Source organism: Mustela nigripes, chromosome 2 (assembly GCF_022355385.1).
Source record: "Mustela nigripes isolate SB6536 chromosome 2, MUSNIG.SB6536, whole genome shotgun sequence".
Lineage (NCBI taxonomy): Eukaryota > Metazoa > Chordata > Mammalia > Carnivora > Mustelidae > Mustela > Mustela nigripes.
In genome coordinates this window covers 204,595,475-204,620,901 of record NC_081558.1, presented here as the reverse complement: position 1 = coordinate 204,620,901, position 25,427 = coordinate 204,595,475, and the positions used below count along the sequence as shown (strand labels likewise).

Below are 25,427 nucleotides of genomic sequence, written 5' to 3'. Positions count from 1 at the left end.
ATGTTTTATCAACTGAAGTGTTCATTAACGCCATAGAAGTTTGGAGTAATTTTACAAAATCTACTTTTCTTTTCACTACGCTTACATTTCTCTTAGCACTTGGGCTGATTCAGTCTGTTAGCTTTTGGCAAGATGGGGATAATGGGTAGCCCATTTTTAGGTGGATTCCTCTCTGAATGAGAACAAAAATTGTGTATGATTCAATAGTTCAGAGGAATCATAGAAAAAGCACAACATTGATCTGTCCTTGGCCTTCCCGTTTCTTCAGATGCATTCACAGAATCAAGTTTAGTCAGTAACCTTATGTTACATCTGAGCATTTCCTATAATCATGATCTAAGAGGTCTTAGGTGGACCTTTGAGTGTGCACCTAAGTGTCCACTGCTGCTCCAGTAATGAAAGACAATGGACTGAATGACTAAATTACTGAATAAATAAATGACATGACTAGGTTATGGAGCCTCTCTGAAATTTCTTTTCTCTGAGCTCCTTGCTTATCTGTAAATCTGTGTAATAATACTTTACAGTGTTACTTTACAAATCAAATTATATAATATATACAAAAGCTCCAGGACATAAAATTGAATTTACTTGATGGTACCTGCTGCTATGCCAGTTTGTAGTCAATAAAGGAACAAAAGACATTCTGAAATGCAGAGGCAGAATACTTACTTGTTTACAAGAGACGCATTTCTTGACTTGTGCGTGTACTCCAAGATCGTCCCTTCCCGGGGATCTGTGTGACCTTGTGTGACCAGTGGAATCACCCAGGGGTGTCTTCCAACTTCACATATGGCCCTCTTTTCCCAATTTTTCACTGTCTCTTTCAAAAGCTGAAAAACTTTTATTGAAGTAAAAATAGGTAAACCTCTGTGCCACGTTTCACTGGATCTACTGGAGTTGCTGCCCTAATTACTGAATTTCTAGATTGTGAGTACTTGATCATATCGTTGTTCCCTTCCCCAGACCATTTCCAACACCCAGTTTACTTGTGGGTTGCTCTTGCCAGCATCCAGGATATTCACTGCCTCTCCCACCACTTTGACTCCTCAGCAGCATTGACCCCAACAAGGGAAACTAGCTAATTCATACTGAGACAAATTCCTGCTAGCTCTATGCTGTGGGTAAGATATTTGGATTTTAAAAGAGGAATCCATGAAAGAATACATTTAGGAAATGATGGGGATGGGTGTTCTTTGGGAGAGCTTCTCTTTTAGAAAACTACCTTGCCCATCCATATCAGGTTACTGAATATTTCTGTCTCCAGAGAAGATGGGAAACCTATACTTTTTGCCCATTTGCTCCACAAAGACTAAGTTTTTCCCTCAATACTCCAATGTCCTCCAGTTGTTTCCGACAATTTTATATACCAGGAAGGCAGCAAAATGTAAGGAGCCTATAGAGCCATATCCTGTTAGTCCTCATTCCTAAGGGGTCACATCTTACTGGATTGTGCTGGGTCCCCAAGACCATATTCAGGTTTGATGATTTGGTAGAAAGACCCACAGAAATCAGAAGAGCTGTTAAACTCGTAGTTGACAGTTTATTACAATAAAAGGATATAGATTAAAATCAGCAAAGGAAAAAGTTGCAAAGGGCAAAGTCCAGGAGAAATTATGTGGGAACTACATAATTTTCCCACATAATAATTATGTGAGAGCTACAGGACAGTGGTCCGGTCCCAGGAAATTTGTATTGACTGTACTTTAATCTCTACAGCAATAATGTGGGACCACATGTACGAAGCATTGCCAACCAAGGAAACTCTCCCAAGCCTTTGATGTCAGTCAGTCACATAAGCATAGAACAGCCCTGTTACTAACCTTAGTTATTCAGTCTTTAGCCATTCCAGAGGGCAAACTGATACAGCCCAGGGCCCTAGGTGAACAAAAATAAGCATTCACCATAAATCATATTGTTAAACTATCTAACATTGTCCATTACCCCATAGAAATACTATGATCCAGCAGAATAGTCCAAGGTTTCAGACATTATCTCCCAGAAACCAGTTAAAAACCAGTCCCTTCTTTAGAATACATAGAGTGTGACTACTCCAGTCCTGCTGAGTTAACTGTTTACTGCCCACTGTTGTGATAACTGAACATGGTGTGAGACTGCTTTTCATATGCTTGCTTCATGATCCATGCGGTTATGAAGAGATTTTCTTAGGAACACTGAGTAATGGGGTTTCATTCAGGATTTTGGTATAAATAAAATGTGAGCATAAACACTTTCAGAAAAATAAAATCTGAAACACAGGCCAATTTCTTTTATATTTACCTAAAAGAGCTTGAAAGTTGCTGCTCTATAAGCTGGCCTCCAGCACAGAACTAAAAAGGGAAAGAAATTCAGGGGTGGTTTATTAGTGTTATAAAATAGGTAAAGACATGTCTCCTCCATCTAAGAAAACATTACATGTCAAAGGGAAGTATGGTTTTACAATAAATGGTTTTCTTCTTTGAATGTGAAAAGCACTCATCAGGCCCATGGTTTTGAGCCATGTTATTAGCCAGCCCAGTGTGGAAGCAGCCTTGACAAAGAAAGTCAAAATCCTTCCTGAGCCCAGCTTATGGAAAAGTCAGATCAAAACTTCACTCCTCGGCCTTCCCAACAAATCCTTCAATTAGTCTATTAGTGAACATACATACAAAATTGTTAAAAAAAAAAAAAGTATATTCCACTGCTAAAATGGTCCAGGTCCCAATAGCATAGCAATTAAGAGCGTGAGTTCCAAAATCTAAGTTTACATCTTGAGTTGAAATTCTCACTTGCCTGGTAAGTTAGACAAGTTATCAAAGTTATTTCCTAAAGTTCCTTCCCCAAGTCTCCATTTTCCTGTTGGTAAAATGGGGACAACAATACCTATTTAAAGGCATGATTTCAATAATTTAAGGCAACAAGATGTGTAGAATGGTTAACATGCCTGGTGCGTAGTAAGTTGTCCATGAACATTCACCATAATTGAGTATTACTGTCATTATTAAATCATCAGACAAATATTTGCTTTAGAAGCAGCTCGGCTTCATGGTTGAGAAAATAAACCCTAGCACCAAATTCCCGAGTTCGAATTTTGATCTTCCCACAGCCAGTTTGGGGACGCAGTTAACCTGGTCATATCTTTATCCATAAAGAGTAAAGGTTATGGTGAAGATTCAGTGTTTAAAAAGTATTTAGAGCAGTACCCTACATTTAATAAGAACTTGATAAAAGTCACCTATAATTATTAATTGAGTTTCAGAAAGTCTCATTCTGCCAATGGATTGCTCTCCTTCAACACACAAAGTTAGCATAGCAGAGTAGTGAAGAACATGGGTACTAGAATCAGATAGTCATGGGTTCAATCCCTGGCCAGGCAGGTGACTGGCAGAGTGGTCTTGGACTAATCACCTAATTTTCCTGAGCCTCTGTTTTCTTATCTATGAAACTGATTATACACCAGTTTTGAACTGAAAAAAGCAAAACATTTTTAAGCTTTAACAATCACCACCAGCACCACGACTGATAGATCTAACTTCTTTGTGTCAATCATATAAGTGAGACAATTTATTTTAGAAGTACATCTTAAAACCTTGGGGTTATACAGCTTTCATAAAAATGTATTTTATTGTGAGGCATGCAATAATATCAATTCCTTCAGCAAACATTTATTAAACAACTTTAAATATCATTTATGTGCTAGCTAACTGTGATAACCACTAAAGCATGAAGTTGAACATTTCTGCATTCACACAGCCCACATTGTTACTGAGAAACCCATACCACTATAAATGTATATGGAAAATGCAATGGTAGAGATTGCACAGGGTATAGATTTAAAGTGGGGATAATCTCTGGAGTCACATATGGTTAAAGTGTGAGATGTAGTAGCTCTTACCCTCTCTTTCCACTTCCACTAAAACATGCTCTCAATAAGTGCATAGTAAATGTTGAGCAAATCAAGATTTCTGGGGGGGGGGGGGAAAGATCTTTGATCTATGACCTGGATTCTAGGTTTAACTCTACCAATTGTCGACTAATGTAGGACCTTACACAAGTCAATATCCTGTCTGGGGGTCAGTTTTTCTACCTAAGTAGTTTTACCATCTGTTCTGATTTGGGGAGCTTGTTGAGAATTTCAAATGAAGTTCAGTGAAAACCTTTAACTAAAATGTTGAAGGTATTATGCAATTTTATCCTTAAAGAAAACCATAGGGCAATTTTTAAAAATAAAATGCAAACAATCTTGTGTGAAATTTTTCAAATAAGAGAAACTTCATGAGGAAGGGAAGAATGAGATGCTCAACCCCCCCAAACAAGGACTACTTACACTCTTTATCAAAAAGCAAGTGCTGACAAAGGCAGGCATATTCCAAGCAAGTTACACAGGTCTGTTTTTCAAAAGGTCTTCCACAACTTGCTATTGGATTTGATGCCACAACTCAAACCTCCTTGACTCTAGTAAATGGAAGTGACCAACACATCTATACCTATTTGGAAATTACCTATTAGTTTTGCTTGAAGCTATTATTTTCTACCAAATAGAAACAAGTAAATAAATATATAAATAGATATAAATCCTGAGACACAAAATCTGATATTGAAATGTTGAGGTTTAGTATCTTCTAACTCAATGTGGTTGATTTTAACACTGTGCTTAACATAGAAGGTGCTCCAAAAAATGTTTGTTTCCCAAATCAAGTCTTTTGTGGCTGATGTGAGGGGTTTGGGTCTTTTTAAGAACTCAAAACAAAGCAGAGCTATCACTTCAATTTACTGTGAAGTATGAAGTATTATTTTAGAGAAAAAACAGTTATCAGAGAGTGAAAACTATTCAGCTGGAGAATAAATAGCTATTGAGATCAGACAAGTAGGAGATAAGGAAGCAGGTAGAATGATTATGCAGGTAAAGGAAGGGAAACAAAGGTGAAATTGAAGATGTGGTGTGTGTTTTCCTCCACAGACTGAAGCAGCTCTGATGTATGATGCGGTGTACATGGTGGCCATTGCCTCCCATCGGGCTTCCCAGCTGACTGTCAGCTCCTTGCAGTGTCATCGACACAAACCATGGCGTCTTGGACCCAGATTTATGAACTTAATCAAAGAGGCAAGTGCTACTCGTTCATGGCTCAATTCTTTCCTAGCCATAGTGATCTGACTTGTTCATTTACTGTGATCTTCCTACACGGCTCTGTTGGGCATGATATCTATAAACAAGGAGAATCCATCATCATCCAATCTGCTAGGATTTCACTGATAAAAGTCTGTTGACCAGGAATTTTCTAGTATGATGTTGAGAAGTTCAAAGAAGCTACTGGATCATAACATTCACCTTCCTTTATCTCAGCTCTGGTCTCAGTTGCTGCTGGCTCTCCTCCACATATGTTCATAAGTTCATAGGTGCTTATTCCATGCCCCAAATCAAAGAGTGCATTGGCCCATCACTGGAGGGTACCAGGGATAGTTCTCACACTATCAGCCCATAATTCCAGTGGTTTCTTAAATATCATATTATATAGGACTGAATAGAAGAACCTCTTTGTTCTAATAATATAATAATTATTTTGCCATTTGCCAGCAAACCAGAAAAGTCCAATCTATTCAAAACTTATCAAGTGTACTAAAAGGTTTTCAAGAGTATGGGGTATTTGGCAAAGGTGAGTTTTTCATTATTACTCTGGGATCCTGGACTATCCCCTACATTTCCTTCTCTCTGATACAATTTGACTTCTCTTCATCAGATCCTGCTCTAAGGCCCTGAGATTCCTCATATACATGTATCTTTGATTTATCTTTGACATCAACATACACCTCAGGGTGTGTCTGGGCTTGACAAAATGAAATAAGGCTTAACTGAGTACATACCCTACTCTGCGCTGCTGTTCTAATGTTTTATCTATAAGATGCAGAAATTTACCTCTCAGGTAAAGAGCATCTTTATTGCCCTCTGCGTTGGAGAAGGTTGAGTTGAGACAGAGCCATTAAGAGAAAAGAATGGAAGGGTCATAGTGCAAGAGAAGAATGCCCAAGCAAGAATAAGAAGTCCTATTTTGGGCTTCATTTCTGCTGGTCTCTTAAGCACCTACAAACCCTTTCGTGGTTTGTTTAATCTGCTTTCCCATTGACAGGTGACTCTGATCCATAAAGGTGAAAACAAGAGACACAATATGCATGAGGTTTAACACTAACTCGGGCTCCAGAACAAAGCTGGATCTAGGGTATGGCAAGTGGCAAAGACTACCCTGGGTACCTGATTTAATGAGGCACTCACTCTCATGTTTGAGTTTATAGGAGACTTTGAGGGAGTGCTTCCTTAAGTTTTATGCCCCTGAGAACTTCTCTGATCTCACCGTAGTCCTGTGATGGTTCCTTGGGTTTAATCCCAGCTCCACTAACATTTATGACCAATATAATCTACACAAGTTACTTAAATTCTTGTATCTTGGTTTTCTCTTTCCTGAAACAGAAATAACACCTTCTATCTCATAGCATTATTGTGAGGATAAAAATAAGGTGTGAAGAACAATACAGAAACATAGTAAGAATCTGAGATATTAGCTATTCTCTTACAATTGGAATAGACTGCTAATAATAGCCTCATTCAGTTTACTGAGTGTGATGCCAGGAATTTAAACCTGGCAACGACAACAACAACAACAAAGAAATCACAAATAGGCATGAAATGAAATACCCTTTGTGACAGCTACACAAATCTGACATACTGTGCCTAATGGAAAGACATTGCCCAGTCTCTGCTCTCCCTGCAGCAATCATGGCTAGGTCCTGATCACCTTGATCTTTAACAAGAAAACAGCTGGTTTCCTTTCATCTCCTGCCAGCCCAAGAAGAGGCAGGAGGCCACATGAAAGCTTAGGATCAAACGCTTGGAGCACCCCAAGGACCTTTTTGCTTATACTTAGGTTGCATAAGAGGGTAAAATTATCAAGCCACAGTTAGAGATGTTTAAAGAAATAATGAACTCCAAGATGAGGGACCACATTGAAAGCAAAAAAACATTTTATGATCTTTTGGTCCAAAGAGCAAATTCCCCATTCTCAGTCTCCACAGTTGGGGGCTGAAAGGAGAGGCAGGTCATAGATTAAAAATTTTATTGCTCTTCTTCTTTGCCTCCTGAGTTATGGTGCTATATGCCACTCTTGGCAGGGTATAGGTACCTGCAGATATGGGACGGGCGTGATCAGGAACAGTGTCCCAGTCTTTTGAAAGATCGAAAGAGTGAATTCTGAGACAGGCCAAAACATGCAAAAGTCCGAGAATGTAGATGTCTCTTTCAAGGAGTACATAATTCAACAAAACTTTGCAGACATCAGGTTTTATTAAGAAACATGAAATCAGGCGTGTGGTGCTAAAACTTCCCCGGGTCCTTTCTTTTAGTGACTCTCACTTTCTAAAGGATTTCTAATCTCTAAACAGAAATCATGTAAAGGAGCAAGTCAGCAGATTGAATTTATGGGGTGAAGATCAAATTCGTCACAGGAGGTAAATTTTCCGAGCTCAGAGATTGTTGTGTGTGCACTAATCCCTGATAACTTCACACATCATTTAGAATCAGTAAGCCTTTCAGACAAGTCTTTCAAGCTAACCATCCTTCAGAGTTTCAGGCTGACTAAAGAGGAAGAATTAAAGAACATTTTAAACCTGGTAGAGTGTGTTATAGTGTCATGTCTCTGGGCATTTGCTAAACAAATGTATTAGGAGATTATAAATTCCCACCCAATAAGCAGTACCAGGGCTCCATTATACAAGTAACATTAACGTGGCACTACAGCGTACTATTTTCTCCCAAACTGGAAGTTGTGGTTTTACTATGTATTAATATAAAATCTACATAGTGAAGGAATGGCAGGCTTCCCTTGAAGCCATCCTATGTCTGAGATAAAACCTATGCTTATCAGCAGGATCTGCAGGCTCCCCAGTGATCTGGTTCCTTATCTCCTATGCCATCCCTCTGATCTCCTGCCCCAACCCCAGCACTTGCTAAACCTACTGGGGCTCCCTGAACTTGCCGTTATGTTCCTACCAGATTCTCTTGCCTCTGGCTGGAAGGCCTTCATGTCTCAACTCAAAAGCTAGCTTTATGTGCTTACCTTGACTCATAAATTTTGGTTTCTTACCTCCATTATATTTGTTGTTAGACCATCATATTTATTTACATGTCCATCTCCAACCTGTGCTTTTCCAGTCTTGTTTCCCGTTTTTTAGGAAGACTTAGCATGGAATGAACACCCAACAAGTAGAGGCCAAACAAGTGAATAAACTAATAAATTAATGAATGAACAGGCAAAGGAACTGAAGAGCACATGCAACATATAAGCTAGTACTTTAGGACATACTCAGAACATGAATATCATATCCAGAAACAATTTGAAGAGGCAATACCAGAATCAGCCGGACTTGCCTACCAGGACCATAGGTTCTGGTGGGACAGTGAGGCAGGGATCTGAGGACTAGGACAGCCTATTTAACTCTGGCACAGGGAGCACAGACCCTGAGATTTAATTGCAATTTTCTATCTCAGTGAAGTTAGTCATGGAGAATCTTTGTTCTCAACTTCCTCTTCTAAAAATTGCAGATAAAAAAACCCATTGTATATGTTCGTGGCTATTACATGTATGTATAGACTAACAAAATGTGTCGCATGTGGTGGTTGCTCAGTAAAGGGTAGCAACCATAAACCGAGTGTCCTGCCAAAAAATGTCTATCAGATAAGGTCATTGTCAGGAAGAAATGAGGCAACGCATATAAAACATTATCTATATTGCCTAGTGTAAGTATATTGCCTAGTGCCCATGTACAGCATGCTTGATATTGTTCTTATTGGCATCAACATTATTGTTATCGGAGCCCAAGATGAAGTAGGATTATTTGTAAAAGGAGGACAGGAGCTAGCAGTGGAACATCAGGAGTTCTATGGAAATAAACATAGCATAAGAGGCCAACTGCAATGATGCCAGGGGATGAAGGACTTTCCGTCATGGAGCATATGCATGATTCTTCAGGAGGGACCCAAAACATCATGTAATCAGCAACTAGGTAGAGCTGTCAGAAGACCTGGCAAACCACCTCTCAGGTTAGTCTGAGAAATAGTAGCTATGTGGGGGCTTAGGAAACTAAAGTCCTTGTGTCTATCGCCAGAGTTACTCTGGACCCAGAGTAAGTTCCAGCTGGCCGTGGGGCAGTGAGAGTAGCTACAGCAAGAGCAGGCACAGTGAGGCATCTGGGAAGAGAGTCTGTAATCACGGATGCTGGGAAGGACAGCCAACAGTGGCTACATGAAGTGAATCATATATTTTAGGTTATATCAGTGGTTATTAACTATTTTCTGGGTTATGGATCCTATGTTAAAACTGTCTTAATTGGGGCGCCTGGGTGGCTCAGTGGGTTAAAGCCTCTGCCTTCGGCTCAGGTCATGATCCCAGGGTCCTGGGATCCAGCCCCGCATCGGGCTCTCTGCTCAGCAGGGAACCTACTCCCCCACCCCCCGCCCCCGCCTGCCTCTCTGCCTACCTGTGATCTCTGTCTGTCAAATAAATAAATAAATCTTAAAAAAAAAAAAAACTGTCTTAATTGTTCCCACAAAAGGCATACAAATCCAGCTGTAATCTCAGGGTTCTTAGAAGTACCCTGGTTTGCCTAAAACCCATGTTAAGGGTGTCTGAATTGGGTATTGAAAATAGAATTTGGTTGAAAGAGTGTTCCAGTATGGTGAATAGCAAAAGTGTAAATGAAGCATAAAGACTTCTGCTGGGGTCAGAAAAGTCGTCCCATGTGGATGTGAAAAATGAGTTTAAGTAGATATGGAGAGACAATTGGTAAAATTTATCTGCTGAGCTGAGAAATTCAAATTTGATTGATAATAGATTGGTAGTCACTGTTCTTGAAGCACAAAAATATGGTATTTCAGAGAGTTTATCTTGATAGCCTTCTGTAGGTTTGATCAAAGCAGATAAACCCACAAAGATTAATGAGGGATTATAGATATCTTGGTTTTGAAGTGACCGCCATTCATAAAGAACTAAAGGGGGAAATAAATTGCTCAAGAGAAACATACAAGTATTTCTTGACTCCTTCCACAGATCTAAATTCATGCAGCTATTGTAAAAATTCACTTGGATGCCCTGCATCAACAAATTCCTAAATGGGAGAATCTGTTGTTTTATCCATTAAATCTATTATTGCTACATAAGCCCAATGTCAATAATGACAAGGTTAATTAGGATATCAAACAAACATAACTAGTGGAACAACAAAACCAATTTTTTTCCTACTGTCCTCTTAATATTATTCAGTGTAAATTGGTAGATTTTTCGGGATTTTTGTGTTTTATTAAGGTAATAACAGTTCTAGAGTTCCTTTAGGTGAAACCTGAACATAGTAATTAGAAGTTCTATTCTAATATGAATCAGAAGTCCAACTTGATTTAACTTCAAATTTCTTTTCCCTTTGAGCTCCAGTCTGCTGGAAGACTAGAGAAGTGAAGGAATGTGATTTATGGTTGGTTTCTCCTCTTTCTTCTTTCTTTCATTCTTTCCTTCCTTCCACCCGCCCTCACCAAACCATTAGTTATTGTACCTCCTACCAGGCTCAAGAAGAATGAGGACAGTTTTTCTTGGTGGACCTGCTCTGTGCTCTCTGGGATCAAAAAATATTCCCCAGGTGGGTCTGGGGAATATTTAAACCTAAGTCTTTTTTTTTTTTTTTTTTTTTTAATTTTCTTTGACTCTTCATGATTTTCTATTGGGCAGTCTTTCCTGATGTTTATTTGAACCAATCAATGGATCTCTTTTAGATGGGGGTGTATCATATTTCCTCAGCCCCATGACATCCAGTGGTACATAACTTGCTTTTTTTCTGCTGAAATCTCCTCACCCTTGTAGAGAGTCCTTGACTATACTCCCCCTGAGGTACTCTGGATTCGAATCTCGCACCCACTCATTCCTTCCTTGGGTGTCGTTGGAGTGCCTCTGATCATGATGCAGCACACCCTAGTTGGCCCTCCCTTCAGTTGGTCAGCTCTTGTGTAGTCCTCTTTTGTCACCTAGGAGCCACTCCACAGTGCATTGTCTACCTTGACTTCCTCATGTTTGAACCAGCTATTGGTCTTCTCCTTCTCCAACTACAGCCAACTTGTTTCAGACTTCTCTGAATGGCCCCCTGAAATCCTACTTACCAGGGTTCAAAAATGGCATCCTGAAGGCAGAAGAGTGTGGACTCAAAGAGGTAACAGTACTCTCCAGAGAAATCTCTCCAGCGACTACTTCTACCACGCATGTGATCCCTTTTATAAATTTCATGCACAAGTCCAAAAATTCTAGGACAATCTCTGTAGGCACTTCCTTTGTACCTATGTACAGGAAACTGTGGAGTGTTTATCTACCCGCTCTAGTATCCTGATATCTATTATATTGGTAACTAGGTTGAAACATTACAGTAAAATAAAACTTGCCAATCAAACCAGACTTCTACAGGTTGTCTAAACTTCTCCATCCACCTCAAAACACTCATCTAATTCAGTAAGTCCTATTAGCTTTCTATTCTAAATGTTTTGCAACCTTCCTTATCTACTGCCCTCATTATTTCTCACCTGGATCCACCCTTTTATAACTTTTGTCCACATATAAACTGGGCATATAAATTCCACATATAAAATCCCCATATAGAGTGTTGTACATAAATGTGTAGTAGGTTTCCACCTTCTACAAACATAAACTTACTTGTAGTTTCCTTCATTCACCATGCTTTTCTCACACAGTGAGACAGATGGTCTTTCCAGACTAAAACCTGCCTTATGACACTCCTTTTTCAGGCTGGAAAGCACTCCCTCCTATTGTTTACTTGGGCTATTATTCAGAACTCATTTTCTCTAGTGATCCTCTCCCAAAACTTTTTTTGGGGGTGTTCTTCCACTGAACTCCATAGCTATTTTACATCTCTATGCTAGCCTTAAATTGCTTCATCCAGACACTGTGAGACCTTTCCCGTGAACAAGGACAAAGTCAATTTATCTTTGTGTCCTCAGAGCTATGCCTATACGTGGTAGGCATTTACAAGATGCTTCTTGAACAGAACCCAGGAAGTTAAGATCCACCAAACTCTTAACAAATTGTGCTGAGCTAATGCTTACTTTTTAAACTATATAAATCGTTCCTAATTGATCTGGCCCAAAATAGATTTACTATATAGGAGTGAAAATTATTTCCAAATGCCTATGTATATGGGGATAGCACTGAAAATATGGACAGCTTTCTGCCACTGGTTCACTATGAAATTGTAATTTACTTGTTCTATTTTGATGAAATGAAGATTATTAATTTGAATATATAAATGAGATAATTGAATTTAAGCTTTTAAAAATCAAAGCATAGAAGATAAATTCTCCACTGAGGCTCCTATATATTTGTCTTAATATTTACTTGGACTTTTACTTAATAGGTCAGTATTGAGTGTTTGTTTTTGCTTTTGTTTTTATTTATTTATTTTTTTAGCATGGGATCCAGGTGAAAAATTAGAGGGTTGAAAAAAAAAATTAAAGCCCCTGGAGAAGCAAAGCTCTGACATGTTTTCATCCTGTTGTGGCTCCACTGGGTAACACTTCCCACTATTGCATGCCATTTGATTTTGATTGCCAGGACAAGCTGTCCCTTGGATTAATTAGACAACATTGGATCTGGCAACAAACTCACTCAAATCTCTACTGTTTGGGAAATTGAGGATTTGTAGTTCTCATTCTGCACCTATTGAAAACCACCTGCATTCCAACTCAGTCTTCAGCACCACGACCTAGCGTTGCACTGTGTAAATCAAAGTCATTTACATTGATAGCCCCTCACATTGAAGATATTTAGACCTGAAGAAAGAGTGGAGTTTTCAGGTCCTTTCCTCCATTCCCATACAACTCTGGACAGAGAAATGAGATCAGTTCCTAAATGTTCATAGTTCATAGTTTTACCAGTTATATACACTGTCTTATATGTAACTAAGGTGCTAAGACACCTATCTCTGAAACTGGGAATCAGTGGCTAGGTGAATAATCACCTGTCAGAAATGAGAAAAGGGAGTGTTGGAATAGGATGGGAGGTTTTGCCAAACTCTTTTTAGTTTGTATGATTCTAAATAACATTAGTATTTATCAGATAGCTTTCAGAGACTCAGGTCAATTACCCTCCTCCCATTCAGCTACTAATGTCCTGCTTCTGCACCACATTGATTGAAGAATTTGCTTTCAGTACCACAGTCTACACACATGTGTAAGTGTGCATATGGGCACATTAATATGCAGGTGTTTAATTTACTTAAAGGAATGTCATATATACATATGATGATGTGTGGGTGCAGTTATGTTCTGCGTGTGTGTGTGTCTATATATTTCATTCAGCAATTTGCTTTTCTAATCAATCTTAATTAAGTTTTGAGTAGATATCTGGGTTGATATATATGTATTCTTTTTCCAGTTTGTTCCTTTTCATTGACATCTACTCCTCCATCATTCATTCAGTCAACAAACTCCTACCGAATACCTAGTATGTGGTATGTCTATTCTAGACATCAAGAATGCAATGGTAGGGGAATAAGACATATAATATTTCAAAGGATGACAAGGAATATCAGAAAAGCAAAGTTCAGAAGAGTATAGGGTGTGCAGGTGTCCTTGAAGAAAAATCTCCATTGCTATATTATACAAGGTAGTTAGAAAGCATCTGGTGGCTAATAGAAAATGAGTAAAGCCTTGAAAAAAAAGAGGGAATGAAGGAACAAGATATGCAAATATTAAGAAAGTAATGAATCCAAATAGAGGAACAATTCATTTCCTGAAAATACAGTTGACCCTTAACAACATGAACTTGAATATCGCAAGTCCACTTATATGAGAATTTTTTCAATAAATACAGTACTGTAAATGTATTTTCTTTTCTTTATGATTTTCTTACTAAATTTTCCTTTCTTTTCCTTGCTTTATTATAAGGATAAACTGTATAAACATAAGGCTTCTGGTCAATAATAGGCTATTTGTAGCTAAGTTTTCAGGGAGTCAAAAATTATAGGCAGATTTTTGACTATGTCGGGGGTCAGTGACTCTAATTCCTGCCTTGTTCAAGGGTCAGCTATACTTTGGTGCATTTATCAATACCCTTATGAATAGATATTTTCATACCTGTTTTTTCTTCTATTCTTGGCATATAGAAACAATGGTACAATGAACATCTGATAGTTTCTTATAACCAATGCAAAATTTGCCCTAGAGCAGCACTGTCCAGTAGGAATATCATGAGTCACATAGTTGTTAGATTTTCTATTAGCTACATTAAAAAATTAAAAGACACAAGTGAGATTAGTTTTAATAAGATATTTAATACAATATATCAAAAATATTATCACTTCAATATATAATCAATATAAAAATTATTATTTAACTTTTTCTTATAATAAGTTTTTTAAATCCTTTCTATTTTAAACGTATAGCACTCAGTTTGGATTTCCCACATTTCAAATGTTCAATAAATATTGGTGGCTAAATAAATAAAAGTTTTCTTAATACATTATCTCATCCAACCAAGCTAACTAAGGAAAGATATGGAGTCAATATATATGGGATCCCTATTTTTATCTTGATAGACATGGAATGTATTGATTAGCTATAATAATAAGTACCTACCAGCAAAGACAATAATTAGTGGGACCAGAATAACTTTTTTTAAATTTTTTTATTTTTTATACTTTTTTCAATTTAAAATCAGTTAATTAACATATAATGTATTTTTGTTTCAGAGGTAAAGTTCAGTGATTCACCAGTCTTATATAACACCCAGTGCTCATTATATCAAGTGCCCTCCTTAACAATCAGAGTAATTTGAGTAATTTAAGACCAAAAGACTTGATTTCCAGGTTTTATTGATCACATTATCTAAATAACTAGACAAGTGGCCTATTCCCACCCATTACACACCCACTGGGTCTCAGATTTGTGTTCCTGCCCATTTGGTTGATTTGCAAGTACAGAGCCAATCCATTCCATTTCAGAAAATGAGCTACCACATGAACCAGTGCCAAAAGAAACTAGTTTATGGAAGAAAAAAAAAAAAAAGAAAAGAAAAGAAAATCCAGGTGCATATTCTAAGATAAATTCTTAGGAAATAAAACTTATTTACCCAAAGAGCATGGAATAGATATAGTTAAAGTCAGCAGATTTAGAGTTGGAAATCAAATATTGGCAAGAAAAGCCATTATATTTTTAAATTATGCAGTGATCCATGCAAGCTGTTATTGCAAGATAATGGGTTATAAACAACACACATAATAGTTAAAATAATTATATATTGAACAGATGAGAATATGATAAATGCATCATTTCAGTTCCTGAAATAGCTGACATCCAAGGAAGTTATGTGGTCTAAAGGTTATGTTTATCATTTCTTCCTTTGCTTAATGTTTATTTTTACCACCATTATTATGTATACTTCAGATTTGTTTTTAAATAGCTTTTCTGAGAACTGACTTAAAATTGTGGGTGACTAGGTAGAGCTCACATTGCTTAGATGGAGGGTGAATTTCAGAGATTTGTCATTGTATTGCATTCTGGGGACCTGAATAAGACAGTAATTGTACAGTAAATGTACAAATATTTTCAGTATTTACCAAATGCAAGTGGTAGAATTCAAAGAGAAGTAAAACATTTCCTGCCATCAATGGTGACCATCAATACTGCATTTATACAATAGACACAGAGTGAGCCTCCTTTAATTAAAAACAAGTGAAATAACAGTGCAATGAATTGCCCTCATTAACTCTTCTATTCAGGAGATAAATTATAGACGAATTTTTGAAATCTATAAAGTTCTATCTCTGTTCTCTTTTCTCAACACTATTCTCCAAACCCCCAAGTTACCTTTCTGTCTTGATCTTACTGTTAGTAATTCCATGAGAAAGTGTTAGCCAAATGAAAGTGCCTTAAATGAATGACTAGAATTAAGGAGTCAAATACTTAAAGACGTAATTCTTTTCCCACACAATCACAGGCCAATAGGGAACATCTAAGCCTGGAAAACCTTCAAAATTTAAAAAAAAAAAAAATCTCTTTAGAGTTGGGTTGAGGTATAAGATCTGATTTGAGGGAGTGAAAATAAACTAAATCTCTCTGCCCGTCCAGTCTTACCGCCATAGACACCATAGCCTTAAGAAAGTCGAACAATCTCACTTCTTCAATATGCATGTTGTACAGTTTTGTAGAAGAAGAGGGAAGGGATCAGGAGAATGGGGTAAGGCACAGATGTTTGTTGTGCCTCAATGTACTCCTGTAGCCTTTCCTCGGTATCACGGCCAGTGGGAAGAAGGTCCTAATTCCCAGGTCTTGTTGCCCTCCCTCTACCTTTCTCCCAGTATTTAAGTGAGCAAATTTTGGAATTGTTCCTTTATTCGATCATACCTTCTACAAATATTTTCAGTATTTACCAAATGCAAGTGGTAGAATTCAAAGAGAAGTAAAACATTTCCTGCCATCAAGAAATTAACTATCAATGGAAAAGATAGCTAACATAGTTAATATATAATTATTATGCATAAATACGCAATAAATATATAATTGACATTATACAAATAATTAAGATAATAGTTTACATAGGTAAAATGATGCAAGACCTAATGAAGTACCAGAGAGTTAACAAGGAGCCCCCTACATGAATACAGAATCAATGCTTGTATTTTTCCTTCTTAAAATATTTATTTCCCATAACTCTGATTTTTTTCAGTTTGAGCAGTAAGTTTTGGAATAACCCCTCTTCTGGCTGTAAAACTCCTGCAATGTGACTTAATAGCCATTTCAATATGCAGCATTTATTTTTACAATACTGCATTGCTAGTGGAATCCATTCTTCAGGCACTCAGGGCAAAAAAGAGAGACTCCTTGCCAAAGGTTCATATTGAAAATGTGCTTGGTGACTTATTTAGCATATTTGATTATTCTTCATCATCTCTAGACTAGAAATAGTGAGCTCACCAATGCATAAAATAATTGATGGTGCTAAACATTGATGTTAATCAATAAAATTATGACCAGAGTATATGAATCAATTAACAAAACTAGAGAGAGAATTGTCAAACACTGCCTTTCTAGTAAAAACTCTATTTAAAATACAAATGAAAGAAGAGGTGACAATTTCTCATTGTGTTCAGGCCTTCCAAATGTTGACACCTACAACTCAGCAGTCAGCCTAAAGCAGCCATAGTTTAAAGCTAAAAACAATAAAATTTAAATTCAGATTTTTTTTTAACACAGATAATCAAAAGTCAAGAGTACAAAAAAAAAAAAGTCAAGAGTACTACTTTCCTTTGTTATATTTCTGTGTTTGGATTAGCAAATGAATTACTTTCCATGAGATGGGGGCAGACCAGTCCATTCAAAGAAGGAAAGCTTATTACTGTGTATGACTACATATATACAATAACTTTCCATTAACCCTTTCTCATAATGTATTAAGGTAGTATGCTTCTAATACATGTATGTGTGCACACACTCACACTCATATATACTTGAGTCTAAATTCAAGAAAAAGATCAGTATCATCTTGGTACTATTACTTCTGAGCTGTGCAGTTAAGCAAGTCACGTCAACGATCTAAGTGACCTTGAGATTCTATGAGTCTGTGTCCTTGTAGTAAGTACTCCAAAAAGTGGAAGAAAGGTTGATCAACTATTTTTCCACATGACCTCATAACACCCCTACAAGTCTCACCTCCACTTTACCTAATAAAACTGAGGCTTAGCAGGTTTGGATAACTTGCCCAAAGTTACAAGCTAGATTTCAGCCCAGCTACAATCTTACACTGTTGAGTCAACCATCTCCACCTATGTATTCCACTGCCTTTCTAAGATTCCAGACTTTTAAGATGACTAGGTAAATCTCTCATCTCTATCTAGTGGTATGCAATTAACATGCCCCAAAATACTTGACAATGCTTCTTTATGTATGTGCTTTTATTTATTTAATAAATATGTCTAATAACCTTGGAGTTATTCAGCAAGATTCCTCAGAGTCCTCTGGGACATAACATGCTTCCTACCCCATGACAGCCTGAAGTCACAGATACTAGGGACTCATAGTTTTCCTCTTCCCCTTTGAATGAAATGATCAGGGCTTTTACTGGATCTGGCTCTCTGTGGCCAATGGATATTCACACTACTTTGATGCAAAATATGACTGTGTCCACTATAGTTCCTATTCCTTGCCTTTGCATTTATGATATACTAAAGAACTGAAACATCTACACTGCAAATATAGTAACACAGAACTTTTCTGAAGTTCAGTTTTCAGCAACTTCACTTATCTGGCAGAATTAATTTGTACTCTTTAGATGACATTGTAGAAGGGTAGCTTGTTAAAGTTTCATGGTATTATAGCAAATTTCCCAATTTCTTCATATTTCGATTGGGAAAATAAAGATCAGGGAGTAGGAGTAACAGTCTCTGAGCATCACATAAAGATGGGAGAGAACCTTCTGGGTGCTCGGGTACAGAGTGTGTGTTCTTTGGATACCATTCTGATACACTTGGTCATTTCCTCTAACAAGTGCGTCTTCAGAGTCAGAAAATATGGTCTGAATCCGTGCCTTGCTCTTATTAGCTCTGCGTATGTCATACCCTCATCTCATAAAATGAAGCTAATCGTTTCTACTTCACACAAGCGTGAGAAGGAAAGAAAATAGCATTTGTCAAAATGTCTGGTGTATCCTACATGGGATTCAGAAAATGTTTTCCAAAGCGAGATATTTTGTAGCACATCTGTCTGCTGATTGGAATGATCAGTCAGAGAGGAACAAATCGATAATGCAAGAGAGGGAAACTGTAGAAGCAACATCTTTGCACAGGTGAGAGAGTCTGGTGCACACATGGAGTATGAGCATGGATAGTGCATCCTAGTAAGATGAGGGAAATGGGACAATACAGGCAGACATGCTGGTAATTAGGTGGGTAGATGCAGTTGTGGGAACTTGTTGCTTCCACTTTCTCAGTAAGCTAGAAAGCAAGATCTTCAGGTGAGAATTTGGATGATTAGTCAGGATTCCTTACAGCAAGGGGAAAAAATGGGTGTTAGCCACATCATCTAGATATGAAAATTCTTCCAATGTAGAACTGTTTAATGAAGGAACAAATACTCACACATACTATTTACCAGGGTTATTCTGAAATATTTATTCTGCAGTAAGTATTAAGCAAGATACACCCTGTGCTGGGAACTGTGACAAGAACTGTGCCCATCAGACAGGTGACATGTGGTCCCTGACTTCAAAGAAAGTAGATTCATACATGAAGGTAAACATGAAGACAAATATGTGTCTTCCTCTGGACTGACTTGTAAGCCAGAAGTATCTTAAAGATAAAGTAGGGGTCACCAAGGCAACAGTGCTGTTCATCTAAGTTGCTTTAAAAGTCTTCTCAGAGGGCGGCTGGGTGGCTCAGTGGGTTAAAGCCTCTGCCTTCAGTGTGGGTCATGGTCTCAGGGTCCTGGGATCGAGCCATACCTCAGCTCTCTGCTCAGCAGTGAGCCTGCTTTTTCCTCTGCCTGCCTCTCTGCCTACTTGTGATCTCTCTCTGTCAAATAAATAAATAAAATCCTTAAAAAAAAAAGTCTTCTCAGAGAAGATGAAGGTTGGCCTAAACTTTAAAAAGTGAGTTAGAGTGGAGGAGGCAGCATAGTGGGGAAAGGTATTCCATATTTGGAGACTAGTTGGTGGCCGAGGATAAATTACTGTAGGAGATAACATGGTAGGTGGTGAGCAGAGACCAGTTCATGGGGAACATTCTACACTGTGTTAATGATTAGGAGCAATCCTGTAAGCCAAACTGCGATGTGTACCAAACATCACTTGAAGAAACCACTAAAAGCAAATAAAACAAGCAATTATTTCCTACATTTAAACTCCAGAAACTTAGGTGATCCTTACTCTGGTTTGAGGACAAGTGCGTTGCAGATAACAAGATGAAGTGAAATGATTTTGCCCATCCTCTATCCTCGGTGTATTGTATAATTCATCACTAACCAAGGATGTGAGAAGTATATTCATGCTGTTTTACAATTATTCCTAAATCACCTTCATCTGGGTTCGGAATATGGAAGATGCTAAGAGAGAAATTAGCCAGAATAAGTATGGCCTCTTGCCCTCAAGATGTCAGATCTAAGTGAAGATCTAACAGAGCAACACAGAGAAGCAATGAACTCATGCTGAGGAATAGGAAGCAGTAGGAAGAAAAGAAGAAAGGCCTGGATCAAGCCTTTCTTTTCCCCTTATTTTCAGAACAGCAGGGATGTGGGGGATCTGAGGGGAAAATGTGGGGTTGCAGAGGAGGAGGGCAAACCTCTTCTCCATCTTTCCACCGTTCCTTCTTGGTCCTATGTGGGCCAACCAGCAAGTTCAGCCCACGGCCAGAGCTTTAGATGTCTACCTTATTGAAATTCCAAAGTAGTCATTTGAACGTCAAACTAATTATAGGTTGGAAATAATATTTGAATGGTGACTCCCTTTGCATGCAGCCTATGAAGGAATATTCAGAGAAAAGGATGAAAATGTTCATTGTTGGCTTTTATTTAAATCAACGATCCTAAGATTTGCCTTGGAAGATCAGGTTTTGACACTGATGACTTGCCCTAACCTTTGGGTTATAAATGTTAGAGATTTTTTTACTCATTCCTTTTTTTTTTAATTGATTCCTTGATTAAAAAAAAGACTTTAAAATTTATGTGGCATGATAAATAATAGGCAGTGTCTTTTAAGGAGGACATATTCCTTTCTCCTTCTAAATATCCTACAATCTTTTAAAGTAAATATTCTGAACCAATGGCAAACAGGCTAGTAACAACATTATCTAATTACCCAAGTAATGTAGACTTACTCAAAAAATCTAGTCAAGATTTACGACACACACAAAAATATCTAATCAGAGAATGGCAGTAGTTGTGGTTAAAATTATTCTGAGAAGGGAATTGAAAAATAAACATTTTTCTGAATCAGTATAGGTGATGAGTGTGTGTGGTCACTGTCAAATATATATATTTTTTAATATTTTCAGTGTACCAAGTGATTCATCGTTTATGCACCACACCCACTGCTCCATGTAATACGTGCCCTCCTTAATACCCACCATCAGGCTCACCATCCCCCCACGCCCCTCCCTTCCAAAAGCCCTGTATGTTTCTCAGAGTCCAAGTCCCTCATGGTTTGTCTCCCCTCCGATTTCCCCCAATCACTTCTCCTTTCCTTCTGCTAATGTCCTCCATGTTATTCCTTCTGTTCCGCAAGTAAGTGAAACCATATGATCATTGACTTTCTCTGTTACTGTCAAATATTTTCAAAGACAATTCCAACAATTGCAAGGGTCTTGGTTTTAAAGAAATAATGAAGATTTGTAAATGTGAAAAACTATTGATCCAATTTTGAACCTCAGCTAAGTTTGCTCCATTCAATGAGCAAACACACTTTCTTTTCATCTTACTATTATTAGAAATGGAACCAGAGCATCTTTACACAAAGAATACATCTAGCCAGGAATTGCAATTACCCTCACAGCCCTCACATTTTATCAACAAGATTTGCCAGCAAAACATTTTGGAAATAAGGACAATAAATAAAATTCTCTCTGTGAAAGGTTACTTAAGCATTAGATAATTATTCTTCATATATTTAGCTTGATAGAATTCATATTTCAGGTGCTAGTGCATAATATCTTCACTTAGATAGGGTCAAATTTATCTACAAAATTATACAAGTACTTTTGTTCGTTCTTTTTCTTTTTTTTACATAAAATTAATTATAGCTTATGAAAAGCTCAAGTCCAACAATTTTTACTTTGACTATTGATAAAATTATTGGGTACTGGTGAAATAAAGATATTTTCATCATTTTTAGATTGGGATGAAAAATTGAGGAATTGATAAAAGGAAGGAGAAGCAAAAGAAGGTAGAAAAATAAAATAACAAAACCAAACAAAAATAAGAAAATATTTGGAATGAGATCACTAAGTTAAGTTTGGCTTCCCCACTAACAAATGAGCTTAACTTGACCTCTCTGAGACTCAGTTTCTTATCAATAAAGAAAGGAAATAAAACCATGGACCTTAGAGGGTTTTAATCACAATTAAATGAGATGACACGTTATATAATATGCAGTCAATTTTCTGGTTCCTATCTTTCTGCCTTCTATGACCTTAGGGAAATTTTCCATGTTGTCTTGAAGATATTATCATTATTAACATGTGAGCCAAATAAATAGTAACATACGTGCCAGCTGGAAATAAAGTTTTGGTAAATTATATATTTATGTATCATAATGTATAGTACAGGTGAGGAGCCAGGAATGCTTAACCTAAGATACAGACTCTTGTGCAAGTTTATTTATTGAGAGAGTGCTCTCAGGAGAAGCCAATGGTGGAATGAGGGAAGTTCAGTAGGACAGAGAAAGGAATTAAGAGACATCTAGCCCCAGCTTTATCACACCAGTGAAGTTCGGAATGTGTTTTTCACCCCAGCATGCATACACCCCTTGGGAAGCTAACACATCCTAATATTACTCATTCAATGACTATTGGGTACCACACCCCTGGGAGTTTTGTGCATAGCCCCTAGGCACCTCCAGACTGGCAGGCTCCTGTAGGTCAACGGCATCGGACACTTCCTGTAGCAAGTACATCAGACTGATAAAGGGGAATTGAGTGTGGCACTGACTAAAATGGCCACTGGTAGGAGAAAGAAGACTGATTTCAATCACATCAGTTTTATTCTAAATCATGCACTCCAGCATAGAGTGCTCCCAACTTAAACAAGACCAGTATGACATTTCATTTTTCAAGACCAAATGTGAGAATAATTACTCACTTTAAAGAAAGGTTTACTATAGGATTCTTTGAATAAGAAGTATTCTTAGAATATTTCACATTGAATTTGATTTACATATATTTAATTTGCCTACTAATTTTAGGAAATGGTCTCCCCAAATCTCCAGAACTGTGGTCTTGTGAACCCATCAAATGCACAGAATGAATGTTGGAGCTATATTGTGGGATATTGTATTTTACTGACTCAGAAATTAGGATACATTATGTTACATATATCAAATCATCAAGTTGTATACCTTAAGTATATACAATTCTTAATTGTCATTATAGTTCAAAAAGCTTTCAAATTGAACAAAATATATTGAAATGCATGCCTGGAAAATATTTCTTAGTTGAGTTATGTATGCAACTTTCAGAAAGAAAGAAATTAAGATACCTTGACTAATATCGTGAATCTACTTATGGGGAAGAAGAACCATTCGATATTGGAGTTGTCCTAGAATTAGAGTGATCAACCCTTGGTTTGCCATGGACCAAGGTTATCCGCAGGATATGAGAGTTCAGTTTTAAAACCCAGATAATCCCAATCCAGGGCAAACCAAGACCTACTGGCCAGCCTACTTTGTTGTAGCAAGAAGGTTCCTTTTACCTGTGAACTGAGAAATTAGTGTATTTGGTTCTTTAGTTTTAGGTTATGTAAATACATAATTTGCCCATCCACATTTTAAATTGAGAATGAAACAAATAGTAGTAGGTTTTATGTCCTCTTCATTGCCCTCCACCATTGCCCAATGCTTCGAAAGTTGTGTTTTTTGTTTTTGGTTTTTTGTTTTTTTTCAAAAGTTGTTTTTATATGAAGTTCCTAGTTACATGACAGGATTTCTGTCAGGTATCTCACTTGATTGTTCTGAGGCAGAAACTGAAAATTTATAGGTCATCCCTGGTTTCTCTCATTAGGTACTAAGCAAAGCTATATCTTGATTCAGAAGTAATTTTTTTTTTTAATTTATTCCTACTAATTTCTATTTTGAGCCATTGGGATGCTAGAATTTTATCCTCTATCAACTTTAAAGCTGGCTATCTATTTTTTTTTTAATTCCAGAAGCCACATCATTGACTGAATCAATTTATAATTGGATTTCCTCAGTGTACACGAAGCTCATAGTCACATGGTGCCAAGAGCAAATACTCAGAATTTTAAATGATGTGCTAACTTTCATACCATTTAAGTAACTTATGCTAAGACCAAAGAAGGATGTGAACACATCCTGGTTTTCTGTTAACTTTAGTGCCTTCTCCAGAATATCCGTACCTTCTATCCCCCACCCAGGGCTTGGATCACACAGTAAGGTTCTTGCTTCACAGATTTTTCTCATCCAAGCAACTGCCAGCAACCCTATGACTTCAGAATAAAGCACAAATAAAATTTAAATTCAGAAGAGACTAGACTATTCCCAAAAGAATGAGAACAAGTGATCATCTCTGTGGAGCAAACCTGACAAAGTACTTGCCCTCAAAGTCTAGAGCATGTCCTCTATTTCAAGGGAGTTGAAAGAAGGGCCATCATGGAAGCAAGCCATCGCTTTCAACAAATTGCTTGACTGAGTTCCAATTCTGTGCCTTGTAACACTTCCACGTGTGATGCCCTCGTCCCATTAAAACTGCTGGTAAACCTTACATGAGATCACTTAGTTATTTGCTGTAAGAAAATTCCACTCAGAACAGAAGTAACTGCTACCTTTCAGTTAATACCCAACCCTTGAAACGCAAAGAAGTAAGGTTTGCTTTTACCCACTGGTCTACTTAATACTGTTAGGTCCCCTATCTACATCCACACCAGCATGTTTGCAGGTGGACATACCCTACATTAACGGGCGAGTAACTTCCTCACATCAAATGCTTTACACATGCTTTATACACACCTCTTCACAGACAACATGGCATCTCCGTGGACAGAGACTGAATTCAATCTCTGCACTTAATGGAAATCTCTAAGAAGTAAATAGAACCATGACCCTCTCCAGACAACCTTTTGATGCTTAGATATGAAGAATATTTTAGCTCTTATCCTCATAACATTCCTGCAAGGTAGGTTTTTGTTTTCCCATTTGATAAATGAGGAAAGTGGAACTCAGTTGGTTTGATCACCTTGTCCAATGGGTAAAGCGCAGAGAGGATTTGATTCTAGGGCTCTGGGATGCCAGAGTCCATGCTGCTTTGTTTACATACCAAAACTGCCTCCACTGAAGAAATTTCTGTTCAGTATGTTTAACTGACAGTCTCACAACAGGTACAATAAGAACATTTATTATAAGTTATTTGAAGTACTAATACATTGTTCTCAATGAATCAATAGTTAAATAGGAAATACAAGGTAGCAATTAATCCAATGCAGAGTAATGCATACATTCATAGGGCAAATTACAGAACATTATGGGAAACTTAATAAAAACACCTAACCTGGTCTCTAAGATTTAGGGCTTCTTGGAGGAAAGAACATCAAAGATGAATCTTTTTTTTAAATATTTATTTATTTATTTATTTGTTTATTTATTTTATTTTATTTTTTTTTTTTTAATTTTTTATTTTTTATAAACATATATTTTTATCCC

General features: G+C 37.4%; 1 protein-coding gene across 7 annotated transcripts in view; it reads left to right on the top strand.

Annotated features, from left to right (window-relative positions):
* The window catches only part of GRIK1 (glutamate ionotropic receptor kainate type subunit 1), a 390,406-nt gene that overhangs the window by 289,673 nt on the left and 75,306 nt on the right, over nt 1-25,427 (top strand). For all 7 annotated transcript variants that reach the window (XM_059392234.1, XM_059392239.1, XM_059392232.1 and 4 more), the window contains exon 7: nt 4,940-5,083. In XM_059392234.1, coding sequence (XP_059248217.1) covers nt 4,940-5,083 — 144 coding nt within the window. The remainder of the gene's footprint in view (nt 1-4,939; nt 5,084-25,427) is intronic.